The sequence below is a fragment of the Pristiophorus japonicus genome, chromosome 4 (assembly GCF_044704955.1).
Source record: "Pristiophorus japonicus isolate sPriJap1 chromosome 4, sPriJap1.hap1, whole genome shotgun sequence".
NCBI lineage: Eukaryota > Metazoa > Chordata > Chondrichthyes > Pristiophoridae > Pristiophorus > Pristiophorus japonicus.
Window position 1 is genome coordinate 157304071 of NC_091980.1, and position 22074 is coordinate 157326144.

General features: G+C 41.9%; 1 protein-coding gene across 2 annotated transcripts in view; it reads right to left on the minus strand.

The window, feature by feature from the left end:
- LOC139263127 (tau-tubulin kinase 2-like) overlaps positions 1-22074 on the minus strand; it is a 269673-nt gene that overhangs the window by 180155 nt on the left and 67444 nt on the right. For both annotated transcript variants that reach the window (XM_070878715.1, XM_070878714.1), the window contains exon 3: positions 8276-8423. In XM_070878715.1, the coding sequence (XP_070734816.1) occupies positions 8276-8423 (148 nt within the window). The remainder of the gene's footprint in view (positions 1-8275; positions 8424-22074) is intronic.

A 22074-nucleotide genomic window follows, 5' to 3' on the forward strand; every position in this document is an offset into this window, starting at 1 on the left:
AAAGGTAGGACTTCTACTTCAAACAGTATTTCCCACACAGGTTATAAATAAAATTGTGGGTGGAATTAGTCACAGGAGTCCAAATGATATGATAAATGCCCAAGAGCAAAGATCAACTGGCTCATGGCCACATCTTTATTGAGAGATTAAATGACATACTTATATATTTTTTTTAATTCACTTTGTCTTTAATGAAAATACTGATAATTTAAAATTGTGCTGTCATTAAACTATAACCTCCTCCAACCCCAAAACCCTCATGAATTTTGAGTTTCTCTAATTCTACCCTCTTGTGCATCCCCCAATCCCTTTGTCCCACCATTGACAGCTGTACAAGACCTAAACTCTGGAATACCATCCCTAAATCTCCCTGCCTCACCACCATTCTTTCCTCCTTAAAACCTACCCCTTTCACCAAGTTTTTAGTCACCCATCCCAATATCTCCTTCGTTAGCTTGGTGGACATTTACCACCTTACGTTAAAGGTGCTACATAAATGCATGTTGCCTTTTTTGCCAATTCCCGTACATTTTCGGATTTGAGGTACAATAAACTTCTGATAGGTTTTATCTCAGAGATGCTGTGCAGTACAGGCTGGAGAAAGGAAGGAGGACAGGCAAGGATGATGCAGAGAGCTTTGATACCATCACAGCATGGTCAGTTGTCTCCTTGATAATTATCTCGAGCTGTTTGTCACTTTGCTATGGATGTTCCTTGGAACTGGATACAAAAAATGGTAATGTGCCATAATCTGGGGAAAATACCAGTATTGGTTAAATGGGTAGGATGACTGTCTGGGCTTGGATCAAGTTCTCCACTGTACAAAGGACTGATGTTCACTGGGCAAATACAGAGCTACTGGAAAATCTTATAACCACATCCATATGAATGCAACTGGGGCAAGCAATGGAGGAAAAAGAGTGAAGGATGGTGCATGGCAGCACAATGTAAAGGATAACAGAGGAAAGAGTCATTGCAAGGATACATGTGCAACACAGCATGAAACACAAGTATCCCTGAGCCATGCACCCAGCCATAGGAATTAGTGGTGTTGGAATGACTTGTGGAGAGAAATGGAAAGCAATGAAATCATTGTTTTCACAGGCTTGAAATGGCTAATTTCTACACATGACCAAGTTATATGGGAACTACAAACCTGCCGCAATTCAAAGCAGAACTACAAAAACATCATTTTAAAACCTTCATACCATTTCCCTTTAGCCTGCAGCGTTTTATAAGAGGGAGGACATGCCTATGAAAAATAGAACTTAAAAAATTAAATATTTTCAGGATTGTTAATGATAGCAAGTCTGTCAGTCATCAGTTGTCAGTCTGGCCAATGACAGATCCATTAAGCTCTCCTTTTGCTTGCATCCCTCTTCCATTCAGATCCTTTTGTACACTATTTTATCAGCTCAGCTTTGTTCTCTTTCACGGTCTTTTCCAGCTGGAATATATCCCATTAATTTCAAGGGTACCGATAGTCAGGCACATGGCATACACGCACGACATTGCAATGTCACCATAACCCTTCCCCATTACGACACAGAGATCACACTCTGATTAATTCAGTGTTGGCTGCCCTGTGTTTTGAGCTGATCCGCAACATCCTCCTTGCACAGCACATTGTAAAAACATCCAGCTTGTGCTTCCGTGTTTTTGTGCGTGTCTCAAAGTAAAAAAAAGTTAAAAAAGGTCCAACTGGACACTCGCCTTAGTCGTCTTTTCTCACTCCATATTTCCCTTTATTCCTCCAGACTTGTAGTTTCTATAGCCCATCAAAAATACTTCCAGCCAAACGACTGAATCTTTTCACCTCTTAAAAAAAATACTAATAAAGATAAGTAAGTTTAACAGCCTCATGAAAATAGCCGTATGCTTTGCAGCACCCCTCATCCAATCATCTCACCAGTGTCAGCTTACTACTGTCACTGTAATCATATTAAATGATCCATGGCTGTGTTATAAGCTTAATGCAGTTCCACTGACCTTTGTGCTATGCAATATATTCTGTAGTCTGATTTATACTGTAGACCACAACTCAGCTGAAATCAATTTCAAACATTTTTTGAAGGTCGATTTCTGAGAAGATTCTAGTGTACCATTAATTATGCGATTGGTGTTAAAAATGCAACATTAATATGGCCACTGTAAAAAAAAAAAATGAAAATGTGAATAATCGATGGGAAAAATGCCCAAATGCCTAATGCAGCAAATTAGTGCTGAGAATACATGATGGCCCCCCACATTGTTAGGTATGGGGGGGGGGGGGCGGGGAGGAGAAAGAGGGCAGGGAAAGTGCTGATTGAGACAAAGGGTGTCCTTGAGAAACTAAAGTCGTCTATTTTTCCCTTTTGGGAGAAGGAAGAGAACTGGGTGTTGATAAATGGAGAATGTTGCTCAGCGCCTGGCAGTTAAAAATATTGTTGGAGGAAAGCAGAAGGTTCTCTACATCTTCCTGTGTTATGCTTAATCTAGCAGTTTTTGATGGAGGAATGCAATGAGAATAATATTCCCAGTCCCCATGTCCAATATCACTCACCTTGAGAAAGTCACTTTAAAAAAAATTTTAAATCAGAAAGAGCCATTCTTTCACTCATCCCTGTAAGCATTTTACAGCTTAGCCAAGGACTAGCATGTCAAAGGACTGTTATCTCAAGTCATGGAATGAGGCATGACATTACCAACCCTTTCTGTCACATACCACTTTCCAACCGAGATGACATGAAAGCAACCTATTCAAAAAAAAAAGTGGCTTATAAATAGACAAGCAGAATAAAGAGGAATTTAAATATAATTGTATGTTGTAGTAACTAAACAGCAATTAATGGGTGAAGCCTCACTTGAGCAGATAATCTAGTGCAGTACTGAGGAAGTGCTGCATTTTCAAAGGTGCTATCTTTCGATTGAGATGTTAAACCACCATGACCCGTCTGCCCTCTTAGGTGGAAACAAAAGATCCCACAGCACTATTTGAACAGCAACAGGGGAGATCTCCTAGTGTCCTGGGCAATATTTATCTTCCAACCAACAGCTACAAACAGATTATAGCTGGTCATTTATCCCATTGCTGTTTGTGGGACCTTGCTGTGCGCAAATTGGCTGCTACCTTTCCTACATCATCATCATCATCGACGGTCCCTCAAATAAGGATGACTTGCTTACACAAGAGTTCACAGATGTTTCAATGAAGGACCAGTCCTGAACTCCACTTGAGGGGGTGGAAGATGCCTGTGCGTGGATTTTTTTTTGTAAACGTGGTGACCGTTGCACATCAGCCACCACACAGGTTTGACAGAGCTAGGCCTTTATCCAGTGGCAAGGGTTAACCAGGACGGTTGGAGACCTGCTCTGCTGCACGGATCTACATTACAACAGTGACTACACTTCAAAAGTACTTTATTGGCAGTAACATGCTTTGGAATGTCCTGAGGTTGTGAAAAACACTATATAAATGCAAGTTCTTTCTTTCTCTTTATCTAGGAAATCAGGGTTGAAGTGCTACCTCACATCTTCACTAAATAGCTGATCCCATCTGGGCTGTCATATGCAGCGTTAAGGATATAATATGCCAACAGATAATAGGTGTGGGGGCGCAAAAAGGAAAACAAAAATTCTACCTAGTCACATCAATATCTCTCAGCTAACATTGGGGAAATCTGTGCACACTTTACTATTCTTTCAGAATGCACAGGTTTAGAGGATGTTGAAGGAAGATTTGGATCAGGAGGATTTGTTCTAAAATATAAAAGTTTTGCATGGAAAGAAACATTGAGGTAATCATCTGCAAATGGTGCAAGCTACCCTGTATTTGGTTATGCTCTCACTACACAACACCAAAGTTACCTTTAAGAAATAAAAGTATGGCAGGTTTTGAATTTCCTCAAAATTATTACACTTAAGGAAATCATGAAAGCCCCATGAAAAGTAGGATGAAATGCTGACATCTCACATAAAAAATGCATGGCTGGCTGGCTGGAGCATGGGATTAACCACAAGCGTCTTAATTTTCTGTGAGAACAATGAATGCATTTTAACCTTTTAGGGAACTTGTGAATGAAAATAGTCTCTCATTTACCCCAACTTCAAAATCACAACATGGTAAGCTGGCTTGTTCAATTGGTTCAGGCAAAATTCTGCTGTTTAGATACACGTGCCAAGTGTCAAAAAATCTTTTTTCGGAGTACTTCAATTAATAAAATAACTTCAAATCTGATCAGCATTTACAATTGCAGTGCAACATTTACACATCTGAAAATCATTCACACTTGTACAAGTCCAGAAAATACTACTTAATGAGCTTTGCTGACATGTCAGAGATCGTATTGTCGTTTGGCAAACAAAGGATTGTCACTTTAAAAGCTTTGCTCATCAATCTTCTAAAGGTTGCCAATTCTCCTGTGTCCCAACCCTTGTGTTAATCAAACTCAACAGGCATTTACTTAGCATATTCACTGCATTTGTCCATTTATCAAAGCGAATTAACACAGATGTGTATACTTTCATGATTAAGATACTGCCCCCACCCCTCCCATTCTTTTAAACTTAATTATCCCACTTCCCTTCGGTTTCCTTCACAACCAGCCAACCCACACAGGGACCCATGACTTAAAGAACATGCTACGAATGTCTCCTACAATTTGGTCAGAAGTTATAAATTGATGGTGTATAGACAGCAACATAGAACAAAATGCCTTATGCTCATTGCAATCGCCTCTAATTGCTACACGGCAAAACTTCCCCCATGGGAAATAATTGCATGCATGGGAAGAGTGTAAAGATACAAAAACAACAGGTCACATCAGGCAACTGCTGAAAGCACTGAACAGCAGGATTACGTTGCAGTAAAAGCACTTGATTCACAATCCAAAGACTAGAGATTCCAGTTCCATGGCAATCTGACATTCGAATCGGCTACCCTGTGATGAAAGTCACATTCCAAGTTGCCTCCATCTTCAACACTCTTTGCAAACTTGAACATAACTGACGATCATCTTTGGCTACCCATCAACAAATAAGGCTCGAATACCTTAAGCTCCACCATTGCTCACTTTCCGCAGCCATGTTGTCTTCTGACCATAAGGTTGCCCTTTGAGTAGGGACAATTCAAAATACCTCTTGTTCACAACAATCCATCTCCTCTGCCCAACTTCCACAGTACCCTCAGTCATTACCTCCAATTAGGCTCCGTCCTGCCCACAGTACACCACCACATGGATCAAATTTACCAACAATATCTGTGTAGTGCAGAGACCGTTCTAACACTCCTCGACCCCTCCAGTACATTAGACATTTCTAACTACTCAACCCTCCTCAAACATCGCTCCTTTGCCTGAAATGGCAGACCCACCTGTGGTATGCTGCAAGGCTGCATCCTCAACCCCCTTCTCTTCATTTACATGCTAAACCTTGGTGGCATTGTGTGAAAGCATGCAATTAGCAAATATCTATAACGTGTGCACTTTACAGAAGTCACGCAAAAACAACCATGTTAGCACGCTAACCTCCACGCCCTTTATCATGTCAACTGTTATCAGCTAGATAACTCAGCACAGATCACAAAACAAACCTGGGATGTGGATCCTTTAAGCGGCTGCGTGGTCCATTCACAGTTTCGCGCATGTGCAGGACCGGCAGACAGCTGCATGGCTGTACAGCTTACAGGGAACTTTGATGTGTACCTACGAACACCTGTGGTGCGCATAGCTCAGTTACACATTTCCTTTACAAACTACAGCATAAGAACAGTAAGCCTGATTTTTATTACTTTCAACAGATTGTAAAAGATGTTTATGCAATACCCACCTTCAGCTTCACAACATACTTGTTCGACTGTATCGACTGGTTGTGCCAATTAGATATTGCACTAATCCAGATGTGTATCCTCAGTGTAATATCATTTGGCACTGAACAAGCCATTACAAGTTGAACCTCCCCTATCCGGCAGCCTCTGGATCTGGCTTGTGCCGAATGAAGGATTTTGCCGGATAAGGGGGTCATTGGCCTGGGGGGGGGGGGGGTTGAAAGAGGTTCTGTGGTCCGAGCATGCCCAAAGACGCAGCCCGCCGGCCCGACTCCCTGGAGGGAGCCCTGATCAGAGCAGCCACCAGCCAGAGGACACAGCCCACTGGCCCAACCCCCCTCGGAAGGAGTGCTGTGGGGAGGAGCGGCCAGCCCAAGGACCGTGGCTGCAGGAGTTCCAGCAGGGCGACGAGGAGGAGGCAGCCGCCAATAACCCCGACATAGAGGAGAAAAAGTACCCTGTACGAATTTTTTTTTTAAAAATGTATATTCTGAAGAAAGGATTTTGACCGACCGTGTTCTGCTCATGTGCCACCCAGTGGCCAGGAATGGTGCCGAATAAGAGTCCCGGATGAGAGGGGTTCAACCTATACGGTCTTTGAAAGGAGATATATTTAAATTATATTTTTACTGCAAACACTAGCAGCAAGCAAATTTTCACTTTTCTTCACTCTGAACTATAGGCTTGAAGCTACTCCAGTCAAGAAATATTTTATCACTTCTCATAGCAAAATAAGGCTTGGGCACAGAGAATTATAGCTTTGATTAATCACTGTTTGCAGCCATGTATAGTGGCAGCCAGAAATTATGAGCAAGCCTGATTTATCCTCCTTCATATTGCCATTTGGGAATATTAGCACATTCCGGATATTAGTGTTCATAGATTTTGCCCAGCATTGTCACCAGGCAAAGGATAATAGTACAGAGCCTGGTGATGCATGCAAGTCCTTTCAAAAATGAAGATCTTTGTATTTCACATCCTGATGGCAGTACAATAGGTCCATATTGGTGAAGATTAGCCTCTCCTCTAAGTAGTCCAAACAAGATCCTTAGGCCTTTTATAATGGGGACATTACAAACAGGATCGGAAGGTGAATTATAATTCAAGCTTTAGTCTCAGATAATGGCATCACAAACTCCTCCACTGTGTAACTAGTTCCCAGCCATTATTTAGGCTGCAGTTATACTTGAAGATAGCCACGGTGGATGTATACTGGAAAAAAGTGGCATTAGGGTACGGAAGTAGAGTGGTTATGATACTGGACTAGCAACCCAGAAATCAGAGTTCAATTTTCACCATGGCACCATGGTTTTTAAAAAAAAAGTGAAAACTGCCAGATTGTTGTCTGGTTCATTAATGCCTTTCAAGGAAAAGTTCCTACCACCCCATACCTGGTCTGGCCTGCACATGACTCCAATTCTAGATGTTTGAATTTTGATGCCCTCTGAAGTAGCCTTGCAAGCCTCTCGGGTTTTAGGGATGGCCAAGTCTTGCCATCATTGCCCATATCCCCTCCAAAAAAATATTATAACTGAAGATCTCGCCTCACGGTTTTAGTGCACTTGGTAGTCTCATGAGTTAAGCAGTTACTTGTGTATTACAAAACTGTCATTTTTTTTTTTAAAGTTCTTCCAATCAAAAATAACATTTTCCACATGCAATTGCAAATAAAATGGCAAACAAAAAAAAGATTTAAGGAATATTCCCAAAGCAGAACCAAAGGATCCATTTGGCACTGCATGCTGCAACGGAAGTTACTTACCAAGTTTTGTTGTTTTAATATGCCAAAAAGTGAGTTAACTTTTCTTGTGCAATTTATCATAAATGGCAAAATGGTTACAACAAGCTTTTCACATATCTCACTACATGGTTACATACTACTTGAAAGAATGCAAACTCAGTCAGTTTGAGATTTACAATTCTTGTGTTTTACAACATAGTCCATTTACTTTAACATATGGAAATTAATTTAAAATTATATTTTAAGTCATTCAGTTCCAGCGTTCTATGGATCAAAAAGTGAGCTGAATTTAAAGAGTGCTGGAGTGCATTGGTCTTGAAATGTTTTAAATGCCTGAAGGCAACACTGCTGCATATTCCAGATTAATTATTGGAGAGAACCATATTACTTCGATAACCAGGTCAATCCTATTGTTGAATCTAATGTTGCAATGCATGATTAATCCTAATGCACATCAAGTTAATTTATAGCCAACGGGTAACTTTCTCCCATCTTCCAACATCAATCTTGGTTCACCCATTATATGTGTTGAAGTGCAATAATGCTCGTTGCCCAACAACCACAGAAAATGGGCTACATTATTAATTCAATTACAAATATAGCAAACTGCATTGCATGAATGTCATTCTTAATCATAATAATGTAAGACCTTGGGTACAACTGTGGTAATGGATACTGTAACTGACCCAGTTCAAAAAGAGAGACTAAACAAGTACAACTTCAAAACTTACCTTGTAGTTTCTTCAAAACAGCAACTTCCATTTTGAGAACCTGCTTTGGTTGCTGGGCTGACTCCACTTTGAGAGCAACATTTTCCTGGGTCAAAAAGTCTACAGCTTCATAGATTTCTCCAAAGCCCCCACCTCCAATCTTTTTCAACTGCAAGACGAAAAAAAATTAAATCTTAATTACTTGCAAAACACGACAGTACATTTGACATCTGTCACTACACACAATTATAAATTTTATTGACCATCAATTGTACCTAATGTTGCAAAATTGCTAAGATATTGATAATTTACACACCTTCATTGTCATAAATCAATAGAAAATATACATGAATAAACCTTTAGTGTCAAACGTGCAGAATTGCACCAAGAAATAAATCAAAGACACTTCACAAAAAGCATAATCAGAACAAAATGGATGCTGAGCTACCAAAGGAAATATTAAGAGGGATCATCAAAAGCTTGGTCAAAGAGGTGTGTTTAAAAAAGCATCATAAAAGGGGGAAGAGGGCGGTGAAGAGACCGAAGGGTTTAGGGAGGGAGTTCCAGACTGTGGAGCTCAGTTGTTTGTGGACACAGTCACCAATGGTGGGGCGAAGGGGAGTGGGGAGGCATTGTAGGGTTGGAGGAGGTTATGCAATAGGGAAAGGTGAGGCCATGAAGGGATTTAAACACGAGGATGAATGCTTGAAATTTGAGGTGCTGGAAGACAAGGATCCAGTGTAGGCCAACAAGGACAGTGGTGATGGGTGAGCGGACTTGGTGTAGGATAGGATACAACCAGTTGACTCCTCTTCACTGCATGACTGGAGATAGGAATGTGTCAGCATGTAGAAACTGCCTCCCACATGTTGACAATTTACCAACTCAGCAACAGAATAATAGAAATTGCAGCACAAAAGGAGGTCCTATATTCAGCCTGCTGTGCCAGTGTTGGTGCTAGCTCTTCAACTGAAGTCATTTGCTCTAAACTCAGTCCCCACTTTCCTTGCACGCTTCGTATTCTTTCCTTTCAAATACTTATCCAATTCAATGTTAAATTACATCATAGTTTCTGATTCGATAGCCACGTGTAGTGAAGTATTCCATGTTCTAATAACCCTGTGTGGGGGGGGGAAATCCTTTTAACTTCCTCTTTTGATCTTCCGTGATGATCCTCAGTCTCTGTCCCCTCTGGTTTCACTGCTCATGACCAACCTCCAGGGGCTTGCAAGAATGCCAGGTCATTGCATCAAATTTTCCCTCAGCAATGCTGAGCTACAATCGAGAAATCAGTGGAGTGGGGGAAATCAAACCTGCATCCCACTCCCTGCACTCCAATGCTGCTCAATATTACTCCAACTCACAACCCCACCATACTGCTGGATAGGTATTTCCCTGAATCTGGTATAATGTGCAACTATTACTGAACAGCAACATTATTTCCAATTGAAATAAACTACTATTTTCCAATCCAATCTCCACAAGATCATTTGACCCATCCTTCAGCCTGTAGAAATTACATGCAGTTGTTGCAGAATAACATGGAGCTGATAAGTGAAAGTATTGGGCTCAAGTTAGTCCCACTGTTCCATTGCGTGAGGAATAACATACAACCTTGATTTCCCTTCCCTCAGGAGAAACTCTCAGTTATACGGACAGTGTGAGCTGTCTCAATTACACATTCCTCCCACTTTGCTTCGCCCCCACAAACCTGCAGTTCCTGGCGATTCCTTTCTACATTCCAAAGGCTGCCAATGGGGCGCTGCACAATCCATTACATTCATACCTACATCATTAGGATCTATTGTGGACACATGATTTTTGAAACCAAGAGAAGAAACCGTTCTCATTTTCAGCAAGAGGGGGGGAAAAATGTGCTCAAAGATGACTGGTCAGTTAACTATTTGTCCACCTACTGGTTGATCCAATATAAAGTTGAACTGTGTCATAAGCAATCGATTAGTCACTGTAATCAGACTCAAAATGCTTTACATTTTCATTTTAAGTACAACACGGAGGCATGCTACCCACTGAAACTAAGAAAATTCAAGCAACTGCTGGTTACACGTGTTCTGAAGAGGTGATCTAGTTCCCTGTATAACCACCAATGACTTACAAAAGGTGCCCATGAAATTTTAGGGGTTCTTCATAGATACTGAATAGGATCAGAAATAATTCCTCGAAGAGGTGAAGTAAATCGCCCTGACCAAATAACTACACTTGAATGAGAAATTCAATTTATATATTGGAACATGTCTATATAATGGGGATTTTAACGTACCAGGTATTCAATGGTCATCCAGCTTATATTGAGGGCAAGGTGACTAAAAGATCTGTCCACATTATGAATGATTATTTTCTTAAACTACAGGGACAAAACTAGGGAATTGAAGTAATGCTCAGTGTTGAGTAACAACTCTAATGCATGTATAGGATCTCCAGGTGGGGGAACACCTGGGCAATAGTGACCATGATATTAAATTTACCATGATCGACCAAACCAAGTTTGCTGAACATTTAACAATTCCATCAGATTTTAAGATGGTTAAATTTGCCATGGTGGCAGATCACGTGAACAAGATTAATAACATAAGCTAAGAACATAAGAAATAGGAGCAGTAGGCCATACGGCCCCTCTGAACTATTCAATATAGTCATAATTGATCATCAGCCTCAACTCCACTTTCCAGCCCGATCTCCATATCCCTCGATTGTACATCCCTGTCTGGCGTAAAAAATAAAAAGGGGAAGGTGGCTCAAACTAGTAGAGGGGACAAGAGAGAACCAGTGGATGTGGTGTATTTTGACTTTCAAAAGGCTTTTGACAAGGTCCCACACAAGAGATTAGTGCGCAAAATTAAAGCACATGGTATTGGGGGTAATGTATTGACGTGGATAGAGAACTGGCTGGCAGACAGGAAGCGAAGAGTAGGAATAAACAGGTCCTTTGCAGAATGGCAGGCAGTGACTAGTGGGGTATCTAAAGGTTAAATCTATGTTTTCTATGAATCCCCTAGACTCTAAAAATCTATTCATCTCAGCCTTGAATATATTCAGAGACTCAGCATTCACAGCCCTCTGGGGCAGAGAATTCCAAAGATTCACAACCCTTAGTGAAGAAATTCCTCCTCATCTCTGCCTTAAATGGCCCCGCCCCTTATCCTGAGACTGTGCCCCCGAGTTCTGGACACTCCAGCCAGGGGAAACAACCTCTCAGCATCTACCCTGTCAATCCCCTTTAGAATCTTGTATGTTTCAATGAGATCATCTCTCATTCTATTAAATGCCAGAGAGTATAGGCCCATTCTACACGATCTCTCATCATAAGACAGCCCTCTCATCCTCGGAATCAATCTAGTGAACCTTCGTTGTACCGCCTCCAAGGCAAGTATATCCTTCCTTAAATAAAGAGACCAAAACGATGTACAGTACTCCAGGTGTGGTCTCACCAAAGCCCTGTACAATTGTAGCAAGATTGATTGAGTGGTCCTACTAGGTGGAGATAATAGCAAGTCTGAAGAACAATGGAATGCTTTCAAAACTAACCTTACACAATAGGAAGCAATATATATCCCTAGGAATAAAAGGGCACATGGTAAAGCAAAGCCAAATTGGCTAACTGATCATGTCCAAAGACAAATTATAAGAACAAAAGAACATAAGAATTAGGAACAGGAGTAGACCATCTAGCCCCTCGAGCCTGCTCCGCCATTCAATAAGATCATGGCTGATCTGGCCGTAGACTCAGCTCCACTTACCCGCCCTCTCCCCGTAACCCTTAATTCCCTTATTGGTTAAAAATCTATCTGTGACTTGAATACATTCAATGAGCTAGCCTCAACTGCTTCCTTGGGCAGAGAATTCCACAGATTCACAACCCTCTGGGAGAAGAAATTCCTTCTCAACTCTGTTTTAAATCGGCTCCCCCGTATTTTGAGGCTGTGCCCCCTAGTTCTAGTCTCCCCGACCAGTGGAAACAACCTCTCTGCCTCCATCTTGTCTATCCCTTTCATGATTTTAAATGTGTCTATAAGATCACCCCTCATCCTTCTGAACTCCAACGAGTAAAGATCCAGTCTACTCAATCTATCATAAGGTAACCCCCTCATCTCCGGAATCAGCCGAGTGAATCGTCTCTGTACCCCCTCCAAAGCCAGTATATCCTTCCTTAAGTAAGGTGACCAAAACTGCACGCAGTACTTAAGCAAAATTAGATTAAAACAGACTAAAAAATTATTACAGTTTTAAGGAAAATATTTCTCAGAACAGGGATAGGTATCGAGTAAAGCTGAAGGCAGCTGCCAGAGCAGCAAAAGGAACACTGGAGGTTTGGTAGTAATAGCAGGATAGGCCAAGAGAGCTAGGGTTTCTTTACTTTAGAAAGATGTAGACCATCAAGGAGATTTGATCGAGGTCAGTAAAATAATGAAGGACTTGATAGGTTGTGGATGACGGGGAACAAGTTATGAAGGTAAAGAACTGGGGGGGAATTGGCCAGCCTTGCACATGTTTTTTCGGCAATATTTTGTTTTGCCGTTAAAAAGGTACTTGCCTAAACTGGCCAAAGTTAACGAATGGCAGCTTTGAAATATCGCCGAAAAGCGGATCGACCACATGCAACTCCAAAAAAAACACACCGCTTAAAATTGGCCTTTCGGAGAATCTGTTCAGTGAGGAAAAAAACGCCTGAAGAAAGCCTGCGTTGAAGCCCCAGAAACAGCAGTAGGTATGAAGACCTACAAAAAAGGTAAGTTGAAGTTTTTATTTATTTTTTTATTCTTTTTCAGCGATTCATTAGTTAAGTGTAAAGTGAATGTTTTCTGATTTTTTTTTTATTTAAGCAATTTTATTTCTCTCCCCTCCCAGGGCCTGTATTTTTGGCAGTGATCAGCCTCGGCTGAAACATAGAAACATAGAAAATAGGTGCAGGAGTAGGCCATTCGACCCTTCGAGCCATTCAATAAGGTCATGACTGATCATTCAACTCAGTACCCCTTTCCTGCTTTCTCTCCATACCCCTTGATCCCTTTAGCCGTAAGGGCCACATCTAACTCCCTCTTGAATATATCTAAGGAGCTGGCATCAACAACTCTCTGCAGTAGGGAATGCCATAGGTTAACAACTCTGAGTGAAGAAGTTTCGCATCAGTCCTAAACGGCTTGCCCCTTATCCTTCGACTATGTCCCCTGGTTCTGGACTTCCCCATCATCGAAACATTCTTCCTGCATCTAACCTGTCCAGTTCCGTCAGAATTTTATATGTTTCTATGAGATCCCCTCTCATCCTTCTAAACTCCAGTGAATACAAGCTCAGTCGATCCAGTCCCTCCTCATATGTCAGTCCTGCCATCCTGGGAATCAGTCTGGTGAACCCTCTCTGCACTCCCTCAAAAGCAAGAACGTCCATCCTCAAATTTGGAGACCAAAATTGAACACAATATTCCAGGTGAGGCCTCAACAAGGCCCTGTATAACTAACTGCAGCAAGACCTCCCTGCTCCTATACTCAAATCCTGAAGCTGGTGAGGACTGTGGTTTCCACTGTGAAATCTCATGCAACGCCGATTTTTACCATGGGGAGCATTTTTTGCCAATTTTACGCCCTTAAAAAAGTTACTTTTTAGTGGTATTTTGCCATAAAATAACAGAAAAAACCCGCTATCGCCAAAAAACGAATTTCTAGCCCGAGGTTAGTTGTTCAGAGGTACTTCTTTTCAGAGGGTATCGACCTCTGGACTAATTGCTTGTACGTGCAAAGTGTGCCGATTGGCTGCAAGCATTCAAAATAGAGCGGAACAAATTTGTGAAAGTGGCTACATATTAGACAGTAGGTGGGTCATTGGGAACTGCATCACCCAATCACCGTTGACTTCTGCAGCTTGCTTAATCGTTCGTTGTTCACTCAAGACTGGATAAGGCTTCATCCCCGTATTTGACAGAAAAGACAGGGCAATATTGAGACACAAAGGGCCCAAGTTTCCACAAGAAAAAAAACGGGCGCCCCTCCGAGCTGGGCGCCCGTTTTTCGCGCCTAAAAAATCCTCGGTATTCTCCACCTACTTACAGGTCTTGTGGCCCTCGGCACAGCCAGCACGAGCTGTGGGGGGGCGGAGCCAGGTCCCGGCGCTGAAAACAGGGCCGGGACCTCTGCACATGCGCGCTACAGTCGGCACGCAAGTGCAGTAGCTCCAGGTGCCGAACTGTGTGGGAGGGGCCCGAAGCACGCAGCCCCTAGCCCTGGCCCAATGGCCTCACTGGGGCTGCGTGAAGGAGGCTCCTCCCACGGCCAGCTCCTGCTCCCCCCCCCCTCCCGCCCACTTCTCTCTCTCTCTCTCTCTCTCTCTCTCTCTCTGGCACGAACGGCTGCAGAATTCTCCCTGGCTTCAGGAAGATGATTTATTTAATCTTTTCTTGGCTTATAAATGTTTATTCAGGTTGGATTTATTTGTATAATCTTTGTAGAAGTATAAATAAGGATTTATTATAGAATTTAATGAGTTCCCTCCTCCCCCCACCTCGTTCTGGACGCCTAATTTGTAACCTGCGCCTGATTTTTTTAATGTGTAGAACAGGTTTTTTTCAGTTCTACAAAAATCTTCACTGGCTCCATTCTACTTTAGTTTGAAGTACATTTTCACTGTGGAAACTTTCAAATCAGGCGTCAGTGGCCGGACACGCCCCCTTTTGAAGAAAAAATTCTGTTCTAAACTAGAACTGTTCTACCTGACTAGAACTGCAGGAAAAAAAAATGTGGAGAATTGCAATTTCTAAAATAGTCTGTTCTCCACCAGTTGCTCCTAAAAATCAGGCACGAATCATGTGGAAACTTGGACCCATTATATGCATATCATTACCAACAGAGTCACATTAATGGTTGCGCGTGACATGACAAGGCACTAACTGCCAGACTGAGACACATCAACTCAGAAGGTAATGTTTTTTTCCCCCAAGGCTTGAGCCCATGTTTCCCTCGTTATTTCTCATAACTCAATCTTGTGATGCTAAGGAATAGTCCCATGGCACTTCATTGTACCAAGGCTTGAATGTTTCCCTTCGATTTGTGACCTAAAATTCTACACAATACAAGCTAGAGCACTATAAAATTTCAATATAACCATCTCAGATTTGTACTCTGCCAATTCGACAATATAGCTCAAATTCTGTTCACCAATTGCTGCTCTACATTGAGCATTATGTAGATCACAGATCTCTTCTAACCTCATCTTTATATAATTCTACCAAAGATGTCTCCCCATTTTTTTTCTCCCCCAATGAAGGGGCTGTAGTATTTCATTACTAAAAACTTTCTAGGAACCAAAATTGGGTTTTAAATTTCATCAAAAGTAATATTAAATGATAAATACTAAATTCCCTATGGTAAGAACACAAACATATAAACTCATGTAAAAATGGCTCATTTTTACCATGTATACTGAAAGACTGAATCAGACTTACGCTAGAAAACAATAATTAAAAGATAGCCAAGTTTGATAATCAGTCTAATGTCTGTTGGGCTGAGCGAAAGTATGCCAGTCTTTAATACGATAGCTATTCTTGGACAATTAATGAACTTGATTATAAAATCAAAATGTTTATCCTTTGAACATTCTTAGCAAGAGAATATATCCTCCATTACTGCTCTAAATTCATTCAAATGTAATATTCTCTCTTTATTAAACAAAAGACACGACTGTTGCCAACGAACCGGAAGCTGCGTAGAAGCGTTCTGCGCATGCTCGCTTCTGGTTCGCCACGGGAGTGGGCTCAGAATTTCTTTTTTATAGCCGGGAATGGAGTGGGCTCATTATAAAAACATTTTACCACGGGAAGGGTACGTGCTAGTTAACATTTTTTTTTTAAAGCCGGGAAGAGAGCAGGCTCATTTAAAAAAAGCCCGGAGGGGTGCATGCTCATTACAAAAAGCTGGGAAGGGAGCAGGCTAGTTTATTTAAAAAGCAATATCATCATGCTTCCAGGCATTGGAGCTTCCACTTCCATTCGTTGGCAGCAGTCATTCTGAAACATCGAATAATCTGTACCCCTAGGACTGTTAAATTGGCTAATAATCCTCATTATTCATGAGATCTTCTACATTATTCAAAGTATAACAAATTAGGAGCCCTAAAAAACAAATCACATTGTTCTATTAAAATATCATATGCAAGTGAAATTCCCCAAGCTATATTATACAAAAGAAAAATTAACTTGAGGTATCCATCATTTTTCAAACAGTAAACACCAACCCACCGCTGCTGGCTATTAAACTGTCCAATTCTGCTTCGTTAAAGGGCTATATAAATTCACGTTGCTGTTGTTGTCCTAAGGAAACCGCTCAGTGGGACAGTGCTTCTAGTGATGTTTTTGGCATCAGTATGTGCCCACACCGGACAATGTCTGTCAACATAAAAGTATAGTTCCCCGACTATATTCATGCTGGTACGAGGGCCTGATGCGCAATGAGCAGTTCATTTTAACCTACTGAGTAATATACATCCAAATCCTCCACACATCATTGGAAGCTAACCCAACAGTACATGGCTCGAGAAGAATAGGTGAGCAGGGAGTGAGGGACAGACGCCAATCAGCATGACAGATCTGCCAATGGCATCATTCATTGGTTGCAAAATCCAAGCAGTAGCGTTTAGTGTAAAAGTGTGCTGATTATTTCATGTGGTGGCTTTGCATATACTATGAATTGAAGTTTGTTGCTATGCTGCTCAACAAGCAGCCAACAGAACAGGTTGAATGTTCTTTTAATGAACCACTAGGCTTCATGCCAAAAAAAAAAACGAGAGAATATACATGCTACTAACCATTTTACAAACCTGTCTTTCGAAACAGGACATTTGGAACCATACGTAACAAACAGTTAGCATACCTGGTGAACTGGCTTAGTACAAAGTCACAGTGCTGTCATACGGATGTCAGGGGTAATTAAAAGGAATGAAAATGGGAATTATCTTTGGCAGGAAATCTGGGTAATTCTTGAAAACTACCTGAGCAGGATGCAGAATGTGATCTAAATGTGCAAACTGAAACCAGAGATGCAATGAACGGTTTCCTGAAAGAAACTTTAGGCTCCATATGCCAAGAGATTTGAATGGAGGTTGCATAAAGTTGGACCCACTTTGGTGAGCAATTGTCTTTTAGGATTCAACATTCATGGAGATATATCAAGATATTATCTTAATAAACCTAACTTCAGAGGATCAAAGAAAACTCAAATTTCAGAAAGATGCACACATATTCAACTGGGTTTCAGACACAAGTCAAGGTGTTGAACATATTCTATACTGTATAGTATGACGCATGCGAGGGAGAAAATATACACATTGGACAAACCTTTTCACTTCAGGTTCGACCTCCAAATCCGGAGTTTCAAACTTTCCAAAATTCGCACATCGTGCTGATCCGTGGCGGAGTCGTCCGAAATCCGGAAAATGTTCCAAAATCCAGACTTTTTTTTTAAAAAAGGGCAATGGCGGTATTTTGTGCCAAAGATACCACTTATCACTCCACTATTTATTAAAGGCCCAGCGGTAAAAACCAGCAGAAACCGCGGATTGTCCTCGCCAACTTTACTCCGAGGCCGATTACCACTGCGAGTTGGGCCTTGGAAGGGTGGGAGGGGGCGGGGGAAATACACAAAATAAATTGCAAAACACATTTTTTTTTAAATTAAAGAATTTTTTTTTAAATTGCAAAACATTCACAAGACGCTTAACTATCGAATTGCTGCAAAAGAATGAATAAAAACTTTAACTTACTTTTTTTGCGGGTCTTCATACTTATCGCTGTCCTTGGAGCTGCAACACAAGTTTTTCCTCGGGTGTTTTCCCCCCCCCCCCGAAGGGTTTCAAAATCCGGAAATACCTAAACCTCAGCCCAGGCGTTTCCGGATTCGGGACAAGGTTTCCGGATTTTGGAGGTCGAACCAGTGTAGACATTATTCGTGGTAGGTCAATATTAACAATGTTAAAAGAAAGAAAGAGTTGGATTTATATAGCGCCTTTCACAACCACCAGATGTCTCAAAAAGTGCTTTACAGTCAATTAAGTACTTTTGCAGTGTCGTCACTGTTGTAATGTAGGAATCGGAGCAGCCAATTTGCATACAAGCAAGCTCCCACAAACAGCAATGTGATAATCACTAGATGTTTTTATGATGTTGATTGAGGGATAAATATTGGCCAGGATACTGGGCATAACTCCCCTGCTCTTCTTCGAAATAGTACCATGGGATCTTTTACGTCCACGAGAGCAGACCGAAAGACGGCACCCGACAGTGCAGCTGTGCAGCCTTCGGCCACCTGAGGAAAAGAGTGCTCGAAGACCAGGCCCTAAAATCTACCACCAAGCTCATGGTCTACAGGGCTGTAGTAATACCCGTCCTCCTGTATGGATCAGAGGCATGGACGATGTGCAGAATAGACCTCAAGTCGCTGGAGCTATATCACCAACGATGTCTCCGCAAGATCCTGCAAATCCCCTGGGAGGACAGGCGCACCAACATCAGTGTCCTCATCCAGGCTAACATACCCAGCATTGAAGCACTGACCACACTCTCAGCTCCGCTGGACAGGTCACATAATTCGCATGCCAGACAAGAGTCTCCCTAAGCAAATGCTCCTTCATGGCAAACGAGCCAAAGGCGGGCAGCGGAAATGTTACAAGGACACCCTCAAAGCCTCCCTGATAAAATGCGACATTACCACTGACATCTGGAAGTCCTTGGCCGAAGACCGCCCTAGGTGGAGAAAGTGCATCCGGGAGGGCATTGAGCTCTTCGAATATCAACGCCGAGCACGTGAAGAGGTCAAGCGCAGGCAGCAGAATGAGCGTGCGGAAAACCAGTCCCACCCACCCCTTCCCTCGGCGAATATCTGTCCCATTTGTGACAGAGTCTGTGGCTCTCGTATTGGATTGTTCAGCCACCAAAGAACTCACTTCAGGAGTGGAAGCAAGTCTTCCTCGATTCTGAGGGATTGCCGACGATGATGACTACTCCTTCAGCACTGCACTGGAGTGTCAGCCTAGATTTTTTGGCGCTCAAGTCCCTGGAGTGGGACTTGAATCCACAACCTTCTGACTCAGAGACTAAATCTAGGTTTCCCTTTCAACAGCCAAGCCAATAACCAGATGCCTGCTGGGTGGGAATGCAAGCTTGGTCAGGCAGTTGAGCAGAGTGAAGAGTTTAGGCAGGCACTATTCAACGCTGAGATGTATAAGATCCATTCTTTGCAATGTCAAAAAGTTGCTACCAGAATTATGTTCACTTCTCCACTCTAAGATTTATAACAGAGTAATGGAGGAAAAGTACACAGAAACTTCAAAACCATCTAATCTGCAGAGCTTGATCAGAAAAAAGGAAATCCGAATGTCCGGCGACGTGAAAGGGTGTATTGTTGGGCAACACCATAAAATGTTCAGGGGACATTTGATCTTACACTCATTTGGATGACGTAGGATGGGAGGAGACTCGTGTGCAACATAAACACCAGTGAGTCAAATGGCGTGTTTCTGTGCTGTGAAATGCTATGTAATGGTATGAATTGCCAGGCTTGAAGTATCGGTTTCAGCGCTGTCTATGCTGCTACACGATGTGCTGAGTGTTGCCCAGTGGATCAGACAGATCATTCCTAAATGGAGGGACCGAGAATGAGTCTCAAACTATTTCATCGAGTATTGGATGACAGTCATGCCATCTGTCCAGAGATGTACCAACTTTCCCTGAACCAGTTTGGAGTTGTCGTACCGCCAGATGTATCACTCAGGGTTCAAAGCTGTTGATATGCCAGGATAATCACTACTACCACCAATAGTCTACCTCCACTAAGCAGTGGATTTATGCTCCCCACTGATCCAGGAAGATGTCTAGTACAAGAGGCAGCGGAGGAAGCAACAGCTGTAGTAGCACATCCACAAATAGGCACACAAAAGAACGGAGTATGACAAAAGAAAGATACTGAGATGCTGGAAATCTGAAATAGAAACAGAAAATACTGGAAATACTCAGCAGGTAAAGCTGCATCTGTGGAGAGAAAAACTAGAGTTAACGTTTCATGTGATAACCTTTCAGCAGTTCGAACGAAAGGTCATCAACCTGAAATGTTAACTGTTTCTCTCTCCACAAATGCTGCCAAACAAGTATTTCCAGCATTTTTTGTTTTTATTTGAGCATGACAAAGATGCCTAGGCCATCTGATAGAATACAGTGATAATATTCCACTAAGAAATTTGACCCCTTGCGAAGGGAGACACCCACCATTAAAAGGGTGCCGAATTGATCCTGGAGCAAGGATTTTCTCAGTAAAGTCCAAACCAATGCAACTACTTTGGATCGAGATTAGACTTCTTGTAGTTGACAAGGAAGCCAAAGTTCTGGGGTACAGTATCCTCACTAAACAGCCACACAAGCAGCAGCTCATAAAAAGCTCTCTCTAGTCAGTCATTTTAGGTATGGAGTTGTGAAAATGCAGCTAAATAGAACTGAAAGTTGAGCCTGGGAGCGAGGGAGACTTTCACAATCCAGGACGTCTCAATATGCTTCGCAACTAATGAAATACTTCTGAAGTTTAGTCACTGTTGTAACGCAAGGAAACGCGGCAGCGAATTGGCACACAACAAGACTCTACAAACAGCAATGGGATAATGACCAGATAATCTGCTTTAGTGATCTTGATTGCAGGATTGTATGATTGAAAATCATTACAAAGACGTCTTCTCCTGGTAACGCCCCACTGAATTACCATAGACTATCCCAACTATGATCTTTTCAATTCAATGATTGAGGTTGTGACTCACATATTCCACTTGTAATACCTCAGTTAAACGCCTATGGGCATGGAAAGAGAAGTCCAGCAGTTTTGTCCAAAGGAACATTACATGCCAAGAGACTACAAGCAGCAGCTTTTGGAATGGATACAAGTGTCCCTTGCGGACCAATTCCAGTTTACTCAAGTATTGTGCTGTTTAGTAACTGGATTGTGTTTTTTTGCTTCCAATTATCATTTTATTTGAAAATAAACTCAAAACAGTACATTAGCCTGTAAACAATCCAGTGGTGTTGTATTTTGTATTATTCAAAATGATTGGAGGAGATGTCATGGCCATCTTGTGTATACACCAGTAAGCAATTTACAATTCAGCATTAATTGTTAGATCTAGGCTACACTAACTCAAACATGTGAAGTGGCTATGTTACTGGACTGGACTAATAATCTGGAGAGTTTCAATCCCACCATGGCATTTGTGAATATGAATTCAGTTTATTTTTTTAAATTAAATAAATCGGGAATAAAAAGCTAACATCAGTAATGGTGACCATGAACCAATTGGATTGCCGTAAAACATAGAAACATAGAAAATAGGTGCAGAAGGCCATCCGGCCCTTCGAGCCTGCACCACCATTCAATAAGATCATGGCTGATCATTCCTTCAGTACCCCGTTCCTGCTTTCTCTCCATACCCCTTGATCCCTTTAGCCATAAGGGCCATATCTAACGCCCTCTTGAATATATCCAATGAACTGGCATCAACAACTCTCTGCAGTAGGGAATTCCACAGGTTAACAACTCTCAGTGAAGAAGTTCCTCCTCATCTCAGTCCTAAATAGCCTAACCATTATCCTAAGACTATGTCCCCTGGTTCTGGACTTCCCCAACATCGGGAACATTCTTCCAGCATCTAACCTGTCCAGTCCCATCAGAATTGTATATGTTTCTATGAGATCCCCTCTCATCCTTCTAAACTCCAGTGAATACAGGCCCAGTCGATCCAGTCTCTCCTCATATATCAGTCCTGCCATCCCAGGAATCAGTCTG